At 44.7% G+C, this 24660-nt stretch overlaps 1 protein-coding gene across 1 annotated transcript in view; it reads right to left on the bottom strand.

Annotated features, from left to right (window-relative positions):
- Positions 1 to 24660, bottom strand: part of FBXO16 (F-box protein 16) — a 36785-nt gene that overhangs the window by 10093 nt on the left and 2032 nt on the right. Inside the window, exons 2-6 of the mRNA XM_064448308.1 lie at positions 19653 to 19795; positions 13482 to 13517; positions 5705 to 5911; positions 3889 to 4053; positions 2791 to 2996 (exon numbers count right to left, since the gene is read on the bottom strand). Of these exons, the coding sequence (XP_064304378.1) occupies positions 2791 to 2996; positions 3889 to 4053; positions 5705 to 5911; positions 13482 to 13517; positions 19653 to 19748 (710 nt within the window). The 5' untranslated portion in view covers positions 19749 to 19795. The remainder of the gene's footprint in view (positions 1 to 2790; positions 2997 to 3888; positions 4054 to 5704; positions 5912 to 13481; positions 13518 to 19652; positions 19796 to 24660) is intronic.

The following is a 24660-nucleotide window of genomic DNA, read 5'->3' as shown; positions in this document are numbered from 1 at the left end:
CAGTTGGACTAGGTGATTGTTGTAGGTGCCTTCCAGGTGAAATACCCTACCCTACCTACCCTACCCTATCCTATCCTATCCTATCCTATCCTATCCTATCCTATCCTATCCTATCCTATCCTACCCTACCCTACCCTAACCTATCCTACCCTACCCTATCCTATCCTATCCTATCCTATCCTATCCTATCCTATCCTATCCTATCCTATCCTATCCTATCCTATCCTATCCTACCCTATCCTACCCTACCCTAACCTATCCTACCCTAACCTATCCTACCCTATCCTATCCTATCCTATCCTATCCTATCCTATCCTACCCTATCCTATCCTATCCTATCCTATCCTATCCTATCCTACCCTATCCTATCCTACCCTATCCTACCCTACCCTAACCTATCCTACCCTAACCTATCCTACCCTATCCTATCCTATCCTATCCTATCCTACCCTATCCTATCCTACCCTACCCTACCCTACCCTATCCTATCCTATCCTATCCTATCCTATCCTATCCTATCCTATCCTATCCTATCCTATCCTATCCTATCCTACCCTATCCTACCCTACCCTAACCTATCCTACCCTATCCTATCCTATCCTATCCTATCCTATCCTATCCTATCCTATCCTATCCTACCCTACCCTATCCTATCCTATCCTATCCTACCCTATCCTATCCTATCCTATCCTATCCTATCCTATCCTATCCTATCCTATCCTATCCTATCCTATCTAGACCCTTAGCAGGAGGACTTCTGGGAAGGGGCTGCAGAGGGGACTATATCAGCAACGTGTCCACAGAAAAGCAGCACCAGAATCTCATTACGTGAGTGGGAAGCTGGGCCAGCACCTGAAACGGCACACCTGTGTTGCTGAGTAGTCATTACAGATGAGACTACACACTAGCAATTACTTTCAGCTTAAGCGATATTAAAGGCAGATCCTTGATAAACAAGCAAATCTCATACAATTCATTTCTCTCCTTGCGATAATCCTCTATAATTACGGATAAATGCCAGATTTGCTAGAACACTAGGCATTAAAATATTCTCCATTGCACAAATGAATAGAGGCTCAAATCTCACTTAGGAGAAGAAAACAGTCAGTGTGCTTACTGTATCATTAGCAACTCAGAATCATTTACATCTTCTTGTCAGCTGCATCTGCTCAATGCTGGAACAAGTGACTTTTAAACTCTTCAAACAAGGCTTGTCCCACTTTTGACACGAGGTCATGGCCAGCACAAGGGACACCCTAAACCTCAGAAACCTTTGGGAGCAACGACACAGAAACATTTAGCACAGCTGAAAAATAGTATCAGGACATCCATTTGCAACAAGAGGCATTTTGTCAAAATATTTAAAAGCCTCAAAGAACTCTACCCAAAATGGTGCTAGAGTTTGGAAACATACCACAGAAAGAGGGTGAGGTGGAAACTGGAAAGCTCTTTGAAGTAGTGCAGTATCCTAGGACTAGGGGACGCGGATTAAAAAATGATTCATAAAAGGCTTTTGCTCAGACACTGGGAACTTTGTGGAACACCCCGGAGGAGTGGTGGGTCCAGCAAAGTTAATCACATTGAGAAAGAGCCTACGCGAGTGCACGACTGCTTAGCCAAATAATCACTTGGCTGGGGTAATTCATGGGTTGATTGTTCCTGCGCACAGGGCTAATCTCAGCTCTATCAGTTATTTACTTAAAGAACAATCTGGGTACTTTCATTGTGGCTCAGTTGGTTCCCAAGGTTTTTGTTGGCAGAGTGGAGGAATCTCCTCCTCTCCGCACATTTGGTTGGGTGAGCGTCTGTGGAGTCCTTTTCACAGGGACTCTCACAGAAACTAGGCAACGGTCAAGCTAATCCATTACCTGTTCACCAGGCTCAGATTAATGGTAGTATTGCCAGTTTCACAAGTTACTGCACATCAGCTGAATGAGGTAACCGCTGTGAGCCCAGGAAAAATGAGAGGCGGTATTAACAGAGATTTAAACGAGAAATGGGCCAAACATTGTACACGGGCAGCTGCTGCAGCCTCCTTGCTTATTGTTCCTACTGATGTTTGTCAACGCACAGAAATTTGACCACAGATCCAAGATTCGGAAAATACCTGATGCCAGAGGCATCAAAGGAAAACATGGGGCAGTCCTAACACAAGTCAATGTGCAAAACTATACTGGAGGGTGGAAATGCCTTTCTTTTGCCGGTTGCTGACCAGATAATCCTGGGAGCCCAAGAACTGATGGATTGAGGTGGTCTATCCCAGGCAGTGTAGATACAAAAACTATTCATTACTTAAATGTTCTATAGTACATGCACACTCTTACACCCGCACCCCCATTCAATCATCTAAACCTCTTTTCAGCCAGAAGATCCTTGAAGTGATAGCGTTATATTTAATCACAATTAATTCATTCTTCCTCTCTGTGCAAAAACCGCAGATGCCTCTCAACCTTGCAGCTTTATTTAAAAACTCTTGAACAAACTCTCGTCCTGATTCTCCCCATTACAGCTGTGTAACATCCCCAGAAGCTACAGCCTATTTTATAGGCAGACACTAACAGGCTGCGCCCATGCTCTGCACTGAAAGGGCACAAAGTAGCGCAGCTGCAACTACAACAGGACCAGGATCAATCCAAGAAAAGCCAGAAGAGCAGCAAAGTGGGTTTGCAACCAGGTTGCTGAACTATAAGGCTTGCAGGCAGCTTGGAGCACAGGCAGAATGAGCCTGCAAACGACACGGACATGCCCTACGTCACAGAAAAAGCAAAAGGGAAGAGATCAAGCTCTTACGCCTGCCTAGCCTGCTCAATGGGATCGAGGTTGTCGAGGTAGTTGAATCGGATGGTGTCTGTAGGGTGCCTGTCTGATGAACGCCACGGTGGGAGCTCTTTTTTTTCCTTGTTTGCCCTCCTTCCTAGCGCAGAAAGTTTTGCCTCTGGGACATTGCTTCTTACTGGTTGCACGTCAATAACTACAAACTCGTCCTTTGAAGGAGTCTAATAAGAGAGAAGAAAAGCAGAAAATACATTTTAGCCTATAACGAAAGTGAGATTTATTTTGCCTAATTTTAGACTTCTAAGAGTTGGTTGTTAACTCAAAATTAGTCTCTCCAGGCTCCATTATGGTCAGTGGACAGAAATAGGCACCCTGACAGTGCATGTCATCACCCATGTCCCAAAATCTGTATTAAATTGAGCTGAACTGTTTTGAGATGCTTTGGCTTCTCTCCATTGACTACAAGGAGAGCCTATGGAGGAGTTTGGTTAAAATTAGAGGGCTGAGTTTGGAATTCAGGGCAGAAGAATCCCACCCTCGCAGCCCTGCAAACCAGGCATGGCATCAATGAATCTCAGGAGAAAGCAATGGCTGCTGAGTAATGATCCACCTCCCCAAAATGGTCCTGCCACCTTTGAAGAGGAGAGAAAGAGACAATACCCAGGGCTATAACAGGCATAATGGGTGCTTTTTTTCCTTTCCACCAGGTAAACTGCCTCTGAAATGCCAGCAGGGGTGATGCTGGGTACCCCACCTCTGCTTCTCAGATTGAGGCAAGCTATCATATGCTCTATAAACTGGGGAGAAAGAGAGGGGAACAGCCTTGAGTGTTGGAGAGGGAAAATCAGAGGATTACTCCAGAATACCCTGAAAGGATAGCAGAGTGAGACCTTGGTGATTGCTTCTCCCAACCAGTCTGATTTTCACTTCCCCCATACCAGGGATGGATGATGGGAAAGTAAAGCACATGGCAACACATTAGTTTAGATTCTAATTTAAAATTCTGTATCTTCCATTTTACCAGTGGTAGATTACAGAAGGATAAAGAGGCGAAGGGGTAGGCACCCAACCAGCCCAGTTTTCCCACTGGCCCTAGAGGTGGTAGGTATGTACCTTCGGTCTTGTGACACGCAGCTCTTTCACCATCTCAATGTAATGTTTCTTCCAGATTCCTTGCTCAAAGGGGGTTGGAGAGAAGTTGATGTACCAGCCAAAACGGAGGCATTTCAGCATCCAGAGCTGATCCAGTTCGGACAGGTACTTCCAGTACCAGCTCACCTATGAATGTCCAGTAAGTTGAAAACCTTGGGGTTTCAACCCCAAGATTGCAACCCCAAGATGGTTTCAACATCCAAGATTGCAGCTAGAGACTTCTGTGCTGTGGATGTAATTCCCCTGTGACCTTAAACTAGTACAATTTTTCAGCACTCTATGCTCCATTTAAACCTTTCATTAAACCATTTAAACCATGCAAGGTCTTCATGACATGCTCTGTTTCTAAGTGTTAGCTGATCTTCAGCACATAGAATCACAGAATCACAGAATCATTAAGGTTGGGAAAGACCTCTAGGATCGTCAAGTCCAACCGCCAACCCAACACCCCCAGACCTCCTAAATAATGTCCCCAAGGGCCACGGCTGCACGGTGTTTGAACCCCCCCAGGGACGGTGACTCCCCCACCTCTCTGGGCAGCCTGTGCCAGGGCCTGACCGCTCTGGCATGGAAGGCATTTTCCCTCATATCCAACCTAACCCTCCCCTGACGCAGCTTGGGGCCGGTTCCTCTCATCCTTTCACCACTTACTTGGGAGAAGAGACCATTTCACATGGTGAAATACTCCCAAAATCACCAGCCAAGAGAAGAAATTCCAGCTCATACAGGGCAGCTTCCTGCACTTGCACTCAATAAGCACACAGGAGTTTGAATAAACCCTTTATTAGTTTCCACTGAGAAAACCAGCATCTATAAACTCGCCACATCTGACAGACCCCTCCTGAACATTTTCTTCCTACTCATGTTCTGTTCTAGTCCATCACACAGTCACCTTGCGTACAATGTTTCTGCCAGCTTAAGGACAAACATCATCTACTGGCACTGCTGCGCTTATAATAGGAGCTATCCATGATATGACACAAGTCGCACTGTAAAGATCTCTCTTTCTAAGTAATTTCCTAACCTGCCTTCTCCCTGCCTGTGAATGAATAGTGTGAGTTGCATCCACATAAAACATCAAATGCTGGAGAAAGATACTTGAGCAAGCTTTAAACAAGCTGAGATGTGGATATATTTGTCGTATTACATGGAGTGCTATGTCAGTGCAGTAATAATGTCACCGATATCTGAACTTATTCGTTCAGAACTACTTTGGGCATCACCTCACAGCACTCTATCTCATGCAAACATATTTTTGGAGTCTTAGCCACTGCGCTCAAAAGCACACCTGTAACTTCTCTGCTTCTCCACGTCCAACACTTTACCCTCCAGCATTTTAAAGGACCTGGATTTCCTAAAGAATCATCTGCAGTTCTTTGCAACCAGCACAAGCCAATACTTTCCAAAGCAATTAATGATTCTGCACACGGTGCAAGGTACTTTAAAAGAACATGATTTTCAGAAAGTACCAGGCCTCCTTCTTGGGAAGAATCAGTCTTGTAAAATGCCACATTTTAAATGCCTTAGAGCTGAGCATCTAAAATTACTCTTCCCTTTTGTAATTCTTGGCCAATCTGGCTTAATTTAGGATCTGTGAAAGTGTTGCGTTCGGTCCCATACAAGCGTCACTAAGCATCTGGCACCACGCTTCCGAGTCAGGAGACATCCTTGCACTATGAAGAACAGCACTGGTAAGTCTTTGCTGAAAACGAGGGCTGTTTTCTTTAACTAGCTCCACCTGACTTTCTGAACCTTAGGTACATGTTGGCTTTTTTACCTGTGCACATCGACAGAGGCTCCGTGGGTCCAGGAAGGAAAAGATGTATAAAGACAGTACTCTAGGAAGCCTTGTGGTAAAATCTAGAGCCTCGGTGGGAACTCGATCCTGTAGCTGCTTGGCACAGAATTTCTGCTGTGACGGAGAGCAGCGTTCCAACAGGTCCACCAGGATCCTCCGCCTCTGACCATCTGTCCACTTGTCAAACTGAAAAAAGGAGTTTCAGGTTCTGAGAAACCGGAGGTTCAGCTTCTTAAAATAAAGCACACATTTAAGGCAAGGGAAAGTGCATAAGCAGCAGCTTCTGGTGACTCATTCAAGAGCAAAGCACATAGGAACTGGGAACAAATGGAGAGGCTACATTAAAAAACTCTGAAGCCACGTAACATATGATTTATAATCCTCAAAGGATCCAGGATGGCCTAGTCCAGGACACAGTCACGCTCACAAGACACTCTGCTCCTGGGACCAGCTCTGAGCCTTGGCTTCACTCATGGAGAGGAGGAGACTCAGATGTGTGTTTACACGATCAGGTCCCAAATTATGAGTTCACCGCTGATCCCTCATCTACCCTGACACTTCTATGGCCCCCACTACTGCAATATCTGAGTGCCTCACAATTTGTATTTATTCTCACAATCCCGCTGCATAGGAGAGAAATCCCCAGTCCAGAGAAGCGGAGCAAAGAGAAATTAAATCAGCTGCCTAAGTCTCACAAGGAAATTCTGCGGCACAGATCCGGCAGCACAGTAACAAAGATTTTTCACAGCATCTCTATGCTTATAACAGGTATCTAAAGAGAAGGATTAAAATGTTGTGGGAAGAAAGGAGCGCTTAGGTAACCACATGAGCAGGTATCGCTTTGCTACGATGGCAACAACGCTGCACTGAGCGGAGCGGGACAGAGCTGTGTAAACAGGGTGGGAGCGATGGTGGCGGTAGCTGGTGTTTTAACTTGTGTTGATAGCAGGGGATGGAAAGGGCCCTGTCAGCAGGAATCTCCTGGGAGGAGACTGACCTCATCACCACAATCTGTGCAATCTGTCTCAAAACCTGCAAGAGCAGTCCTGGCTGCGAGGGCAGCGCAGAGTGCCAGCAGGGAGGAAATGTCAGAGGACCACGGCGGCTGCAGGCGGGACTGGCAGGAATCCCCGGCGGGAGCTGCAGGCAGCACAATGGCACAGTTAAAAGTGGCTTTCTGGAGGTGAAATACAGATTTTGGAGAAGTCCCACTTCATCTTCCTTCCTAGCACAGCACGAGCAGCCTCCATCCAAACTCACCTTCTTTTCAAAGGGAAAACTGAACTGTCTGGGGAATTCCCCTGGTTGGGTTGTGCTGCTTTCCCCCTTGTGTTTCCTTCTCATGCGTTGGCCATCCCCAAAACACGCACCCTGCTTTCACAGGACTGTTTCCTGAAGCCAGCTTTCAATAGCTTGATCTCCACAGGTCAAATCACAGCACATTCAGTTTTGCCTTTAACCTCAGGGGCATTTGAAGATCTTATTTAAATGTGACCTCCAAAAATTACAAATAATAAGAAAAAACACGCATTTCTTCCCATATTTTTTCATTATTGTAGGTACAAGCTTTGACGTCCAATGACCCTTCCTTTCCCTTTCAGAACAAAACAGACTAGAAATTCAGATATTCTGTTTTCTCTGCTTCCCCCCCAAAAAAATCTACAGTCAAGTGGAAGACTGGCAGAATAACAGTTTAAAATGTACTGTGCAGATGAACAGTAATTGAGAAGCAATTTCTTTCCAGGTGATTTTAAAGGACTTTTTGTTTCTTTATTTTTACTTGGCTGTATTTAATCCAGTACCAGTGAATGAACTCTAGGAAGTAAATAGCTCTTCTTCTTGCAAACACCTCTGCAAGACCTTTGAGGAGGTCAGCAAAAAGAAAAGGGTGGAATTGGCATTCCTGAGATCCCAGAGACAAAAAGCCAAACAGAAGAAAGCTCCCAAATGTCCCTGCCTTTGAGACGCAGACAGTGAATTAAGGAATACACCCTTTCCCTCTCATCCCTGTTTTGCATATAACTTTCACCTCTAATGATGTTTAACAGAGTACTAAGGAAAAACTGAAGCAGGACCTTTGGATTTGGGGCTTAGAAAGGAGAATAAAATCAGACAAAGGTGTACCAGAGGGGGACAGAGGAGGTTCTGCCTGTCCCCTTCTCGCCCACAGCTTGATAGGAAGGGCTTTCTCTGTCATATGGTGAAGGGGGAAAGCTTCTGCTGCACAGACTCCTCGTTAATGATCACAGCTACAGCCTCTTCTCATTAAAACAATCTGCAATTGCCCATTTGCAAAGATAAATATCTCCCATATATATGTTCCAGAGACAAGGGGGGAACTGGCTTACTCCCTTCCACACCAAGAGATTAACTGAACTAATAAAAGCAAATCTAGAGGAGACAGAATATTTGCTCCTATTATCTCTTCCCATTCTGCCCCAGGTTTTGCAATAAAGCAGTTCTTTCCAGCATCCTCAGCCTGTGCTTACTCTGCAAGGGAAACTCCATTTAAATCAGCGCCACACAGTCAAAACCATGGGAACACCCAGCTTCTTCTCCCCTGCATTCAGCAGCAGCCAAGTAGTTAAGGAGGCATAATTTGTCTATTTTCCAGTATTAACAAGCATGTCCCCATCCTACATTTGGCTGCCTTTCTCCAGAGTTCCTCCCCTTGCATCTGATTACAGCAACCCAACCAGTTGGACCGGATTCCCCTTTTCAAGGTGCTGCACCTTCTCTATCCACAGCTAGGAACACTTTTTCCCTTTTCTGTGCCTTTCCCCGAGCCCTGGCGAACAATGTCTCCCCAGGGACCGTATGACATAAGGCTACGCCGGCAATGCAGAGAGCTCAGTCCCTGCTTCCGCGATCAGTTTACAATTAATCCATGAGTGCACACACACAAATAACGCAGCCTGGCGCTAAGGGGAGAGCCCAGGACCTCAGGGCCAGAGGCTCTGCCGTTTAACCTAAAGAGGCCCCTCTCCGCTGTAAGACACAGGTTGTTTTACTGGCTTGAAGTAGCCGCTGAAACGGGACATAATCCTCACCCTCAAACCAGCGTACCGACAGGAGTTCACAGGGTTAAAATCACATGCAGGCATCCCTGTGCTCTGCAAATGTAGGACCGCGTTCGCTAGTCACTGAGGCTCTTGCAGAATGGCTTGCAAGTAGATGGGAGATGATTCACCCAGGGAGAAACAATTTCCCCCTCCCTCCCCAGCCATCTTCTCCCCATCCCAATTAAAGTATTCATTGGAGCCCCATGACCTGGGTGAGAAGCAGACAGGCACCTGGTGTCCATAAGATATACTAGTTTGACCCACAAAATCCTAAACATCTCTGCTGCCAAGCTGCTCCTTGTCAGCCATTAGCAGCTAGCACCTAGGATCTATTCCTTTTTGCTTTCACCACTGTAAGTTAAACAATCAAACCTGAAATTTTGTAAGAGGAGACTCCTGGGAAGACTGCTGAGGAAGGCAAGCCGGCAGCCTCGTGACAAGAAGCATCCCTGGGCAGGGGCCATTGCTCCTGCACCTTGGCATTTAGCATTCAGCTCCTGGGTAAAGAGATGTCTGTAGGTGGGGGTCTGTGGTGAGCAGGGACAGGGTTCAGCTGCCCAAACACCAGTGTCCCGTGTTGTGGGGCATCCTGCAAAGCCTAGAGCTGCCCCTCCAAGGGTGTCAGCTGTCTGCAAGTCCTGCATCATATCTGCCGTAATATGAAAGGTAGAAAATGAGACCAAGAGGTGGATAATACATATGTCCACACTGTCATCCTCTTATCCTTCAAAACAAGGTGGCTGGATCCAAACCATCTATTTGGCATGGTTCTTGGCCCAGGCCAATGCCTGAATTGTGTCTGAACAATATCTGGAAGAGTGCGACCGGCCCAGGCCAAAATCGTGCCAGGTAGCGTGCTAACAATTTCATAGTGTGGACAAGCAAGTTTCAGTCCTCAGGAACTCTCAGATGTGCTGTATAAATTACTAGCAGAAGATGTAGCCCACAGGGTGAGCTGAATCACTGTCTGGCTCCCCTGACTTGTCTACATCTCATTTGGCTATAACGGAAGCTGAGAGGCTCAGATCACCTGGAGACACTGAAGCTTGGGTGTCTTAATCTACAAGTTCAACCCCAGCTCCATTGTCAACTTATTAACGTGGGTGTCAGCGTGATAGCACCGAGCATTAAGGTAGAGCAAAATGCTTTTATGTTTTTTAAATTAATGGGAGGAATTTTTGGCTTGCAGAACACAGCAGAAAGGGAGGCTGAGAGGCAGCACGTCAAGGCATCTGCCCTGGGTGCAATACAGAATAAAAGCGACTAGAATAAAACAGAAAAATTAACAGAGAGATGTTAACCCTTTCACAGCTTAACCATCAAAAGGGTTTCAACTGAAAGACAGCAGCACAATTTCTCTTTGTTATGTATCTGGGTAATATTTGGGTAAAGGACCTGGTGCGAAGGAAATGCATCGCCAATGCCTCCAGCGGGATCAAAGCCTGCGAATACTCGTGCATGGGAACGGCCGTGTAAGACAGGCAGTCTGCTGCCACCACACACCACCACCGCTTCCTCTGATACTCTGCGGAGCTGAGCGCAATCTGAGGCAGCCAGAAAACTGTCGAGGGTCCCATCGCGCGTCTTGGTGACAGCGCAGGCAGCCCCGTGTCCCTTGGGGCTGCCCAGCAGCCTGGAAACAGAGACATGAAGTCCCTTCAGGTCAGCTAGATCATTGTTTCTCGACCTGTGTTTTATGGACCACAAAAGCCTGGGAGACATCAAAGATGTTCTGTGGCACAACCGGAAAAAAAAATAACTAAATGAAAATGCACATACATAGTCCCTGAACGCATGCAAATAAAATCAGGAGGAATAAAATAAACAATGAGCATCCAAAGTTTAATCTTTATTTGGCTGTAAAGGAAAACCACTGTGGCAACGCTGCACAAGGCAACCTGCTCTGCTTTCCCAGAAGGTTGGATGGTCCTTCAGTGTAAAAAGGTTGAGAAACACTGAGCTGGTTCATCTCCTGCCGCGAGGCAGGATCCACTCTACCTAAACCATTCCTGACAAGTGTTTGTCTAACCTGTTCTCAGAAGACTCCAGCGATGGAGATTCCACCCCTAACCCCTAGGCAAGCTATTCCAGCAGTGAATTATCTGTAGCATTAGATTTTGCTGGTGTCTAAATTGTGTCTCCATCATTACAATTCAAGCCCTGGTGCTATCCAATGTGAACACAGAGATCAGATCATTCCCTTCCTCTTTTCGGACATCTTTTGTGTGTCATTGGAAAGATGTTATTACGTCTTTCCTCCATCTTGCCTACAGTAAAGGGATTGTTTTTGTATTTTCTGGACCTGAGACTGTTCCCCCATATGCCTTGTTCTCAGAAGTATCTCCAGTTGGTCCTCCGCTTTCTCAAAATGCAGGGACGAGAACTGAGGATGGCTCTGTCTTTCAGACAGCCCTTTGGGATATCTCCCTTTATTACAATTAAAAACCACTGTCAGCTTATATTCTATTTGTGATCCACCATAATTCCCAGCAATTTTTTATGCAGAACTGCTCTGTACTTGGCTTTTCTCAGATCTGCAGTTTTTGTAAACGTTGTTCTTACGTGCAGTGCTTTCTACTTGTCCTTATCAAACTGCAGATCATTTCACTCTGATTTCTAATCTCCAAAGGTCATGAAATCCCTCTGAGCCTGGTATCGTCTACAGATGAGTATGTACTTTCCATTCCATCATCCAGATATTACTGAAAATGCTTAACAGTTCTGGACTTAGGCCAGACTTCAGCCTTCCAGTTTCATAATAAAGCATTTACAACCACACTGAATGTGCGTCCCCAGCCATACAAACCCACCCTTCAGCAGTTTCATCTAGCCCATACTTCCTGCAAGCACTTTGAGGAGGTCATGTGAATCAAAGTAAAAACTCCTGCCCAGAGCACAGTGATTTCTTGACACAGTTTCTCTCAAACTCAGAGCGCTCTAGGCTTTGCATACCAGATCTTATAACGCCACAGGCTTTCAAGGGAGTTAAGAGCAGCTTTTGTGCTTTCTGCACCCTTTTCATTGGTATGATGGATGACAGCAGCGCAAGGAAAATTAGCTCTGGAGGAGCGTGATGAGAGCTACTGATCTAGTGTCATATGAAGGGTCAGAAATGTAACCTTTCAGAAGAAGATTCAGCACTCCTATGTAATTTTGGAGGAAGGTTGTTTCCAGGTTTTGGCTCTTGCAGTGGGGGTTCTGATGAAAACATTTTTGTCCTTTTGCTGGAAGATCCCATGGGAATTTTAAAACATCCAACAATATTCAAGGGATAGGTTTTAGGTCTGTCAGTTACGGACTATGGTGCTAAATGGTGGGTTTTGAACAATAATCATTGCATTATTTTGTTTTGTTGGTGTCCATGAAATTCCTTATTATCAAAATGCATGCATGTCAACAAGTTATGGAAAGCATATTTCCTATAAAATGAATAATCCTTATAAGCTTAAAATCAAAATACTTGTCTGTAAAGAGCAGTTCATATGCAAAAAATTTCCACAAGTCACCTATTAGGCATAAAGAATAAACATCATCGTTCAACTAAAATTACTGTGCAAATACTATCAGAGAGTGCTGCTAAGGAGCATCATTTCTATATTTCTGCTTAGCTTGTGTATCATATGTGACCATGTAACTGTTTCTTTGGTTCCATTTATAAAGATGTGCACAGGGCTCAACCATACAGTTCCTACCAAGCCACATGAATACATTCAGCTGAATTCACTCATTTATCACAATGTTATTCCTGGTTGCAGAGGAGACTGAGCAGATTGCGGCTGCTGCCCCATAATGGCCTGCCAAGGGATTTTGCCGTATAAAAAAGAAAGCACAATGTGGTATTTAAGGGCTGAAATTTTTAGGGCAAATCTTGTGCCATTGCACGCTCTGCCATCAGCTTCCTGGGTAGGTCAGCTGGAGTTGTATTCCTTTCAAGCAGCGACCAGTGACGTCCTTCATAGGCTATAGAAAGAAATGGGCAACTCTAAAGGGCTGATCTTTCACCCTACATTAAGTGAGATGAATTACTCTCTGGAAGTACCACATTCTCTCTGGTGACTCTGCAAGGAGCCTGTGATGACCAGACCAGCCAGACTTAAATATTATATTTCAGACATACACACCCAGCCAGAGAAACCCCATCCTGAATGCCTAACTTGCATTGTTTGTGGTTGGGGCAGACAAATCCTATCTCATGTCTTTCTGTGCCTCATTTTTTCATCTGCAAAACAGGGTGACAGCACTTTTCTGTCTCACGTTGGAGCTGTGAAGATAATGGCAGTAAGAAATTGTGAGGCGCTCAATGATTACAGCATTAGGAGCCATATGTGTGCACTTGGTAGATAACAAGCCATTTACTACAGGTTTCAAAGACCTGCTAGCAGGCAATGGCAATACCTAAACATCCAGTATCTTCTTTGAAGACTTCACAGACTTTTCCCAGGGTTTCTTATCCCATTTCAGATCATTCCAATGACGGACTCTGATTTCCCAAGTTCAGAACTTACAGAATGTGGTCAATGAGGGAATTTACACCTTTACCTTCCTCAAAAGTAGAACAGTTACAGCTCACTTTTGCATCAGGAAAATGAACCCCTTTGTCAAAATAGGATAAGTTTTACATTCCCATTATAGTAATCTTGATCAGTTCAGAAATCCAGCTATATTTAAATTTATATTTAAAGAGAAAAGTTTACCCATTTTCCAAGCAGGGCTCTTCTTTCTTCAAACACCTATAAAACATACACATGCAAATAAATAGAATACTTAAAGGGGATTCAATACGTCCTATGAAAAATACAGCTTGAAAAACAATCTACAAAATATAAACAGAATTGCTGAATGTAAGAGTTTAGAAGAAACTCGTGGAGATCCTTTAGTCCAAACTCCCTGCTAGGGTCAGCTAAAGCAGGTTGCTCAGGGCCACGTCCAGATGGGTTTTGAGTATCTTCTTGGATGGAGACTCCACAACCTCTGTGGCAACTTGTTACAGTGTGTGACCCACAGTAAGAACATTTTTTTCTTACATTTAAATGGAATTGCCTGTATTTCAATTTGTGGCTATCGCCTCCTATCTTTTCACCAGATGCCACCAAAAAGAGTCTGGTTCTGTCTTCTTTACCCTCTCCCATCAGGTATCTATACACATTGATAAGGCCCTCCACAAGCCTCTCTTCTCAAGGCTGAACAACCTCAGATCTCTCAACCCTTCCTTATACATCAGGTTCTCCAATTCCTTAATCATTTTTGCGGCCCTGCGCTGGCTTTGCTCCACTAAGTCCCTGTCTTTCTTGTACTGGGGAGCCCAGAAATGGACACAGCATTCCAGATCTGTCCTCACCAGTGCCGAGCAGAGGGGAAGGATCATCTCCCTTGACCTAGCACCTACATTCTTCCTAATGCAGCCCAGGATGATGGTGGCTTTCTTTGCTGGATCGGGGCCCAGTTAGTATTCACCAGGACACCCAGGTCATTCTCTCCCAAGCTGCCTTCCAGACTGTCAGTCCATTTCTCCAGCTTGTCAAGGTCCCTCTTAATCGCTGGAACAACCTGCTTAGGGATGTGGTGGAGTGCCCATCGCTGGAGGTTTTCAAGACACTACTGGACAGGAGGCTAGATAATCTCATCCAGGCTCCCTTTCCCACAAAAGATTGGACCAGATGATCTTTTCAGGTCCCTTCCAAGCTGGGCTGTTCTATGATTCTATGATTTATGAGAGCACAAACGTCTGGTCTATCAACTACTCCTCCCAATTCTGTCATCTACAAACTTGCTGAGGGTGCACTCTGCCCCATCATCCAAGTTGTTAATGAAGATTTTAAATGATCCTGGCCCCAGTGTCAACCCCTGGCATACTCCACTAGTGACTGGCCTCCAGCTGAACTTTGTGCTGCTGGTGACAATCCTTTGAGGCCAATAAGTCAGTCAGTTTTCAATCCACCTCGCTCTCCACTCATACTTCAGCTTGTCTATGAGGATGTTATGGTATACAGTACTGAAAGCCTTACTGAAGTGTGAAAACCATTCAGTTTCTACTGGACCTCTCCAGGGCCACATCCTGTGTGATTCTTCCACATAGATCCCTGAAGAGGTCAAAGTCTGCTCTCCTGAAGTCCAGGGTTGTGATCCTTCTATTTGTCTTGCTCTTTCCTCTTGGTGTCCTGAACTCCATCATCTCCTGGTCACTGCCGCCAGTACTGTCCCTGACCTTCACATCCCCAACCAGTCCTTCCTTCTTTGTAAACATGAGGTGCCGCAGAACACCTTCCTTTGTTGGTTTCTTGATGGCCTGTGCCAGGAAGTTATCATCAATGCACCCTTGAAAGCTCCTGGATTGCCCTTCCAGCAGATATCAGGGTGGGTAAAGTTCCCCATGAGGACTAGGGCCTGTGAACATGAGGCTTCTACCAGTTGTCCAAGGAAGGCCTTATCTACTTCTTCCTGATCTTCTTCAACTCTATAGGCTGGTTCCTGTGGAAGGTTCCTTTAACTGAAGAAGAATCCCTAAAGTTCAGGGGCTATGTGTGCACCTCTCTGAAGGACAGCTCTGCAGACTGGCTGTAATGTTCTACCTCTCATCTTCAGCTACCTTCATTGCAGCTGCTGCACACACAATGTGCCAACGTAGCGCTCTACTCCCTTGGCCATGCGTGATACGTGGTGTCTCATGTGCTTTGGTGAGACCAGGAGCTGGGCTTCCCACCTCTTTATTTTAGAAATTTTATTTCTCCTAAGTTGGAGACATTGGGTCCTCAAAAACCTAGTGAAGTTAGTCAAAAGTCTCCTAGAACAGCTACAGCATGGGTAGCTAACACACAGCCCTCGTGATGGCTTCAATCTTAACATGGCAAGACCATTTGGACTAGATGATCCCTGAGGTCCCTTCCAACCTGTGATTCTGTGATTAGGAGTAAGATAGTAGGCCAGTCTTTGTTCCCTGGCCACTTTGCAATGACATCTAACAAGAAGGATGATCAGTATCAAAATACAGTGGAGGATTTATCACATTGACCTTTATCCATAGGGAACTAGACCTGAAAGCACTAGCACATGGCTCCCCGCTACCACAAAACTGCCTTCTATACTCTGGATTGTGACCTGGGAAGTGAGGAAATGCTGTAGATTATTTTTCCAGAAGACAGATGAAAGAGGAAAAAAGCCCAGCTTATAACTGCACATAAAAACAGCTATTAACCACAACTAGGAAAACATGCTTGATCATTATAAACCCCAAACATGTTATTGCTATGACAGCCTGCAAAGAAGATTCCTGCAGAGAAAGACATTATCAGTGCTGATGCCTGGTACAGCAGTTGACAGCGTTAGCGCTGTCTCTCTCAGCAGGAGTGTCTCTTGCAAGGGGTGGAAAATGACATTTCTTTCATTTGTATGTTGACAGTTATTATTTGCTTTATTTGCATGTGGGACACTTGGCCAAGTAAAAAAAAAACAAAACAAAACCAAACAACTAACAAGCTGAACTTGGAAAAGGATTTGCCACAAGCAACTGATGAATAGTCAAAGATCTATGCTTTGGGTTGGATCATTCAAGTGAAACAGGGAACTATTTATATAACTGAGAGCAATGTTAATGGTCTTTGATCAAAGAAAGTCACATATTTGCTTTCAGCATTCTTGGAAATGCATCTGAGCCAACTCTGTCAGACAAAGTTCTGCCTACTTCAGGCGCTTGGAAGCATTAATTAGCAGCAGAGTGCCCCAAAATTGGTATAATCATCCACTGCCTTAATCAAGCCCATATTTACTGTCCTCTCCTCCAAGGCCTTGGAGTTATACCTATCGTGTGCCTAAGCTGGCTGGCCTTGGATGCAGCCTGAGGCCTAGGTTGCTCCAGAGATCTGCCATCTCACATCCATGTCTTCAGGTGGTTTTAAATAAGCTCAAGTTCAAGGCTGTCTGGCAAATCCCTCCACCCTTTGCTGCAAATGCCACTGGGGGCTCTCCTACCCCACACCTGAATTACTGCCCAGCAGAAGGCAAATCATCTCCCGACTTCCAGCCCTTCCTTAAAGGCAGCACAACCCTGCACTCAGCACGACTGATGCTGAAGTCTGGCAGTTTTGCTGCCGGCAAGCAGGCTGCCCCGCCTCCTACCTTTACTTTATCCTTAGCTGTAGGACAACCTTGGCATATCCAAGACTCCACCTCTGATTTTCTGACAATGAATGCTGCATAGTTTGAGGTTTCCTAATTCTGGCTTCTTCATCTGTTCCTGGTGGTTCCTAATTCTGCCTTTGGCCTGTCCCTGACGGTGATCCTGGCTTTAAAACAATCACGACTGCCCATGTCCCAGTCGTAACACCCTGGATTGTCTCTTCTGTTCTAACAGCTGCTGTAAGGGCAGAAAACCAGAGATGGAGGCAGCAGGACTCGGGACATGCCATAGGCAGGAGGGAGCTGGGTCCTACCAACAATGCAGATGAGTGTACTCTTAAGCATGTTTGAAAATCCAGGGAAATCTACAGGAATGGAGTTCCCCCAGGACAACCCAAAATTAGACAGGTAGCAATTTTATGCCTCTAACTGTTCTTGGGCCCGCTCCTAACAATGGTTTAGATGAAGCTTTAATGCTTCTGCCTTGGATCAGCTCTGAATTCCCACCAGTCCTGCCCCTCGTTGCCTGTTCTACCAACAAGTGCATTTCTTAGGCATCCCGTCTCTCTATGCTTTCATCTTCTCACTGCTTGTCACGTACCTTTTATCTATAAATTATTTTCTCTCTTCATGCTTTCTCTTAACTCAAGACTGCAGAAATAAGCAGATATATGATTGTATGAAAATGGCGCCTTCTCACTCGCTAGCTCCCTATAGATAATAATTTGATTATCTCCTGATCTCAGCTGTCAGCAATATTTTTGTTGCAACTGTTTCTTTTTTCCTGCTAACACTGCGGAGCATTATAGTGATTTACAGAGAGGAGTTTCAGGCAGGTCAGTCTGTTAAACCTGGATCAGAAACGAGCAAACGCTTTTTATCATGACTGAGCACAGGTCTGGGAGCTTATGGGATATTCTTTCCTACCTGGAGCATCATTAAGCACTGGAGTATACAACAATCCAATATGAGCTCCTAAAAGTTTTGCTGCAGCTCAAAGCAGCATCAGACTGCCTAAGGAGCAGAGAATTAAGAAGGTGGAAAAGGATGGCTTTACCCACAGCCTTATTTCAAGTTAGATCATACTTTATTGCACAGTGATGTGCATCTGTAAAAATATGTTTTAAAGGGTGTAGGAAAGAGACATTAGAATGATTCAAAGGCTGGAGAATATGCCAGATTGAAAGGACTTCAAAGAGCTCAATCTGTTTAGTTTATCAAAAAAAGTTCAAGTGTTGGCTTGAAGCAGGGTAAAAGTCCTTCCACAAGGGAAAAATACTGGTTACAAAAGAGTTTAATAAGCTAGCAGGGAAGATTTAAATGATGGAAGCTAATGCTAGAGATATTCAGACAGGAGACAAGGTTTTATCTTTTAATGGTATAGGGGATTAATCCTGAGAAAATTATTAGGGAAGTGATGACATTTTCATTTCATAAGGAATGAAGGTCCTTGACCCCAAAGGAAGTCTGGATATCTTCGTGAGAGATATATTTTAGCCAAAGTCTAGTTACTGGGCTCAAGACTGGGAGAACTGTGTGAAACAAGAGGGCCCAAGAAATCCAGGAAGCCAGACTACATGACGTAATGGCCTTCTGTGGATTAAATTCTATGAATCATCAACAGAAATTTAAACTGTATTGTGAGGGAGGAATATGATCCTGGTGATACATGAGCCCAAACCCCCTCAGTTACGTTAGCGGATCCCAGATATAGTATACAGAGTGGGAGGGTAGGAAATGCATCTTGTTATTTATAAATTGAGTGCATCACTTCAGTTTCCAAAATATCAAGCTAGCCTCATCACTGCCAAGCTTAGCCGAGAAGCCAGAGCATGGGTACTAAGGTCTCTCCTACGAGCTGAGATGGAGCACATCAGCCTCTCAGAAACCTACATTGATGCTCAGTTTGCTCTGAAGCTAAACTAAACTCTTCTGGAGCAGAAAAAAGGAATAATTTGGCAACTTTCACTAACAATTAAATACACTTTTTGTTTAAAAACAACTGATTTGGTAAAATAACAATACTTGAACTGAATACTTGAATGCTTTAAACAATGTACATTAGGACTTTCAGTTTTTACATAACTTATTAGTTTTTATGTATATGTATTCAGAATAAAGTCTGTATGTGTGTTTGATATATACATACTTCTAATAGTAAGCAAAACCTTTATGTTCTTGTTCCATTACTCATGACCTACACCGGCAAAAATCATAAAGGAGGTTGTAGCGAGGTGGGGGTTGGTTTCTTCTCCCAAGTAACAAGCAATCAATGAGAGGAAACAGCCTCAGGTTGCATCAGGGGAGGTTTAGATTGGATATTAGGAAAAATTTCTCCACCTAAAGGATTGTCAAGCATTGGCACAGGCTGCCCAGGGAAGCGGTCGAGTCAGCATCCCTGGGGCTATTTAAAATATGTGTAGACGTGGCGCTTCGTGACATGGTTTAGTGGTGGGCTTGGCAGTGCTGGGCTAATGGTTGGACTCGATGATCTTAAAGGTCTTTACCAACCTAAATGATTCTATGATCCTATGATTCCATAAGTTAAATTTTTCTAGGACTTGAGAATTTTTGAAGTGAACCTGAGAATTTGCCTTGGGAGTTGAGAATATTCAAAACCTGACTGGACAAGATCCTGAGCAAATGCTCTAGGTGACTGCCTGGAGGGGTTGGCCTAGATGTTCTCCAGAGGTCCCTTCCAACCTCAACAATTCTGTGATTCTTTGAATTTAACCCATCTGCATGGAACTTGCCTTGTCATTCATGAGTTGATGGTTCAGTGGAGTCCATGTGCTCATCTTGGTCTGTAGCTTGGGGCCATCCATGTTTCTAGGAGGTGCAAATGCCATAGATAGAGGAGATGGTGGGTCTTCTGATGTCTTGTCGGCACCAATGGCTACAACAATCGAACAGAACAAAGAACCAGCATTATCTCTGTGCTACTCCATTACAGTATGTTAGTGAAAAGTAAATAATTTTAAGAAGGAATCCAATTATTTAAAGCATAGCAATGACACAAGTAAAATTATCTGAAAGTCAGTTAGGGTAAGGCCTTTCATTTGATGTGCCCACAGGAACTGTGACAGTAAAGGCCAGATTTCCTGACAGAATCTCTGTGCACTAGTGACATATAAATAATTAAGAATTAAGCAGGTCTTCCCCATCACAAATGTTGTTGAATACGCCTTTGATTTTTGCTATGACAAACAGGGTATCACAACAGGGTATTTGCAGCACGCTAGAAAGTACATGAAATTCCCCTTTCCAGTTGTTGGCACTGAAAATTAGAGAAAACTTGTGTATTTACTTAAGTGACACTAGCTCTGTTTTACTGATTTTGATGGGCATAGAATGCCAAGTCTCAAAGGGCCAATTTGTTTCTCTAACACTTAACTGAAAGAATGAAATACAGAATGGCTCAGAATTTACTGAAATCTCTCAGGGTCTTGTGTTCAGGCAGATTGGTTTGGACTGTCTGTGCTGCTCTTTGAAACAAAAACTTCTACATGAAGTAAATCGAATATTTAACAAGATTTTCCCTTCCCTTTTGTGACACCAAGTAACTAGACTTCGTTCAGACAAAGTAATTTCTTCATAAATTCTTGCCCAAACATAGGAAAAGCTTTTTTTCCTTCATCTTCTATCCTGCAGCTGGATTCAGCGGGATAATGTCATTGCTCACCTCAGGCATCCAATTTCCAGACTGCAGGCTTAAGCTGCAGCAGCCTGGAAACCACGTCAGTTCTTTACCGCATTAAAAAATATCTCAGTTCCCTGCAAGTAGTTACTCGGCAATTTTTCTGTAAACATTTCAGATCGCTTTAAAGCTTCATGGTAGCAAGGTGAACATTAGGTCTTTTGGAATAAAAGAAAAGGCATATCCACTAAGTAACTACAATATTGTGTTGCCAGCCTACCCTGAACCCAAGCACTTCAAAACCCACCCAGCAAAAGGACCTTTCTAGATAATGCAGCTCTGAGGCTCACAAGACAAATCGTCACGAAAGCCCAGTCTCCCATTCCTTACCCAGACAAAATTCCTGTCTATATCAATGGAAGATTAATCTTCAAAACCCACTGCAGGATCTGTCTGGGCACATCACCTTTTTGATTAGTTGTTCTTCCCTTTCTTTCCTAAGTTTTTATGGAATCAAAGAAATATAAAGAGAAAAAAAAAGAAGGAAAAATATGTTACATCTTTATCCCTGCATCTGGAGATGTAATATGGTCTGTGGTTGGGAAATCAGTTCATTACAAGAATCTGAGTTCTTTCTCTCCTTTTTTTTTTTTGCTAGAGATCCTTAAACACCTTATTGTCTGCATACTGCAATTTTAACTTCCCACAGAGAAGCCACTGAAAGCTAAAAGACTGACTAAGGTTTCAAAGCCTCATATTCTGTAGTTGACCAATGTTAGAGGCTTCTTGTGCAACTGAGTAGGAGCATTTGGGATACGCATTACGATGGGATCGCTTACTGGGTAGGTTTTGGTTTCCTTTGTCTTCCTGCAAGGCCCCTGCCCTTTTCAATGCACAGAAATACAACATTACAAGCTAGAGAAACAGCTCCACTGCCAAAAAAACAGGTTCAGGCAACCATGTCCTGTTTTTCAGGGACAACCTTCTACATTAGTCACAAAAACATCAGTTGTCACTACGGCACACTCCCAGCCCTGGATTCACGTTCCAGTTTCCCTACGCAGACATCCTTTCTTGGTGCTGGAGCAGCCGCGTTCACAAAGCACCTCTGCGCACCGGCGTGTTAGCAGCTCATAGCCCAAAGAGACAGTCATGCCTCTGGACCCTCTTGTGCACCTTTTGTGCCAAAAATGTGGCTCAGAACACACCAAGCCACATATTCCCAGCTGCATGTGCCACAAAACTGCCTGAATTGCACTTGATGTTCAAGCACGATGTGGAAACGGGGCTGCAGAGGCAGGTACCATCAGGCAAAAAGGTGCGCAGAGGCAAACATTTCAACTTTGCATACAATGTGCCGGCCCGCCATCCCTCCCTCGCTACCCCTTTGCTACCACATCACACAACCACCCTCCGCTCAGCTCCTTGTCTCCCCAGCTGCGCTCAAAATGGCGATGAGGGGTGGGAGGCAACCCCAAGTCCAACCCCAACTGCGTGTGTTTACAGGATGAATTCTTTGGTGAAGTCAGGACTGTGCAGCGTCACTTTAGAGCATGTGTTTTACCGGGGTTCCTCAAAGTCACGCTCTGCATGCCGGGACTCAGTGCACTTACTTATTAGGTAGCCTTGAATTTCATGGGATGCATCAGAGGAGCCGGCAGCGTTAGAAAAATCTAGAAGCACCTTACTTGTAACATGCAGCTATCCTGAAAAATGGACTGCTAATTCTTTATAGGCCTTCAAGAAGAGACTTGGTTTACCAACTACAACTTAGCTGCCTGCTCCCCAAAGGAAAACTTGCACTTCTTGTCTTCACCATGAACTCCCTATCCCTGACAGGATTAACAGCCTGGAGTAACCCTGATCAGAGTTAATCGATGACATGATACTGAGGTGGCTGCAGCAGCTTGCTCAGCATGCATTAAAAGGCAGCCAGTGTACTGTGCAGACCGGCAACTGTCAGGCTGTTCAGCCAGGGCCCCACTTTTCTTCTGCAATAGTCGTTATCTTTGCACTGGCTGCCCAAAATAACATTCCAGAGATTGCTCCACCTTGTTCTTCGTGTATCCTGGGATGAAATTCATCAACCTCAGCTGATCTGAAAACACTCAACCAGCGAGAGATGAGAGATGAGGTTAACAAGAAATGAAACTTTAGATATACAGAAGGAAAATGTTGGTTCACTACCCAAAGAGGAAAAGCTGCTGACACATGACGCTAAAAAAATTTGCTACTATCCTTCTAGGAAAAATAAAAAGGCAATGTAGGACCAGACGGCATACATAGCAAATACCAGTGTGAAAGAGATTTGGTAGAAAGACTGGGGAAAGGCCAAGTTTTGTGAGTATATACAATGTTTTCAAGCTAGTCATGTTTGATTAACTTCACCCCAAGTTGGTCAGAGATCTCCAGCTGTTTCAAAGCTGGAGTTATCTTACACAGTTTGCAGAGAGCTGGTGAGCCTGGCAGAGCGCAAATGTTAAAGAGCAAAACTGCCTGGGTTGCTGCAGCCAGAGAGTACCTAGGAATGGTTCACAGCTCAAATGAAAGGATATACTGAGTGGGGATCCAAGAGATTTGTGCTTTTTGAGAAGACATACCTTAATTTCATAGGGCAGGAAAGACGGATGGCACTGTCTAACAGCAAGACAATTTCAAGACTAATCGAAATCCTGCTGAAGCCAATGGAAATACTTTCTCTGATTTCAGTACAAGTTGGGTCAAGCCCTTGGTTTTAAAAAATGTGATTGCATTTAAGAAAGATTAACAATACATAATGATCATATCATATTAACTAGGGGCATTGGAATAATTTCCTTTAGCTGGGTTAATCTCTGCTTAACCCTCTGGAATGCCATTCCAGAGGTTTGTGAAAACCATACTCAAAATGAGTCCTTCAGAAGCAAACCCGCTTTATTAATGTTTTTGACCACATCTCTATAGCAGTAAGCCTCTGCGGTTCAACAGAGCCTGGTGCATTCAGAGGTTTAGGAATAAGTTTTGCAGAGAAAGAGCCTAATCACATTAATCATGTGACAACTATGGCATAGCTGATGAGTTCAGTTGTGAATAAACAGAATTTAACTGAATTAATCTCAAGCTTAGACAGGAAAGTAATTTTTATTGTCAATTATTGTATCAACAATAAATAGTGTAATGATTGATGCTATGGAAGAAATGCTTTAAACAGTAGTAATACAAAAACAATCTAGAATGTAGGCCAAACTGTAGGGCATTCAGAATGGAAAAAATACAAGAGGATAACTCTGAGTGGAAAAGATAACGTGAAATAGATCCTTGTATGCAGGGGGACGCCTAGAAAGATGACAAGAGGAGAAGGGCAGGAGGCTAAGTGCACATGTGCAATGATTTACAACAAGGAGGCCAATACTGCGCTCCTCCTTTCCCTCTAGCTAGCCCTTAACCCACAAGCTGCAAAGCACTGATATCATCCAGCCTTCCACATTTGTCACCTGCACTTTGCACAGTCACGCCCTGCCCTCAGTTAACACGTCCGCTCTGACTGCATGATATTGCCAGTGTTCCCGGCTACTGCATCAGCCTTCTCATGGCTGTCCCCAGCCCCGCGGAAGGCTCTGTGACCCTGGCATGGATGTTTGCCCAGCTGGCTTCGAGGATCTTTGTGGTACCATAGAATCATAGAATGAATCACAGAATCACAGAATGCCCTGAGCTGGAAGGGACCCACAAGGACCGTCGAGCCCAGCTCCTGTCCCTGCACAGCACACCCCAAATTCACACCATGGCTCTGAGGGCCTTGGCCAAGCGCTGCTTGAATATCGCCAGGCTGGTGCCGTGATGCCTCCCTGGGGAGCCTGTGCCAGGGCTCCACCACCCTCTGGGGGAAGGACCTTCCCCTAATGCCCAGCCTCACCCTCCCCTGGCACATCTCCCTGCCATTCCCTCGGGGCCTGGCGTTGGTCACCAGAGAGCAGAGACCAGCCCTGCCCCTCCTCCTGCCCTCGGGAGGGAGCTGCAGAGCGCCATGAGGCTGCCCTCGGCCCCCTCTGCTCCAGCTGAACAACCCAAGGGACTCCAGCCGCTCCTTGTACGGTTTCCCCTCTAAACCCTTCCCCAACTCCGCGGCCTCCTCGGGACACTCT

This window comes from Phalacrocorax carbo, chromosome 3, assembly GCF_963921805.1.
Source record: "Phalacrocorax carbo chromosome 3, bPhaCar2.1, whole genome shotgun sequence".
NCBI lineage: Eukaryota > Metazoa > Chordata > Aves > Suliformes > Phalacrocoracidae > Phalacrocorax > Phalacrocorax carbo.
Note: the sequence above shows the minus strand (reverse complement) of the source record. Positions and strands in the feature narration are given on the sequence as shown.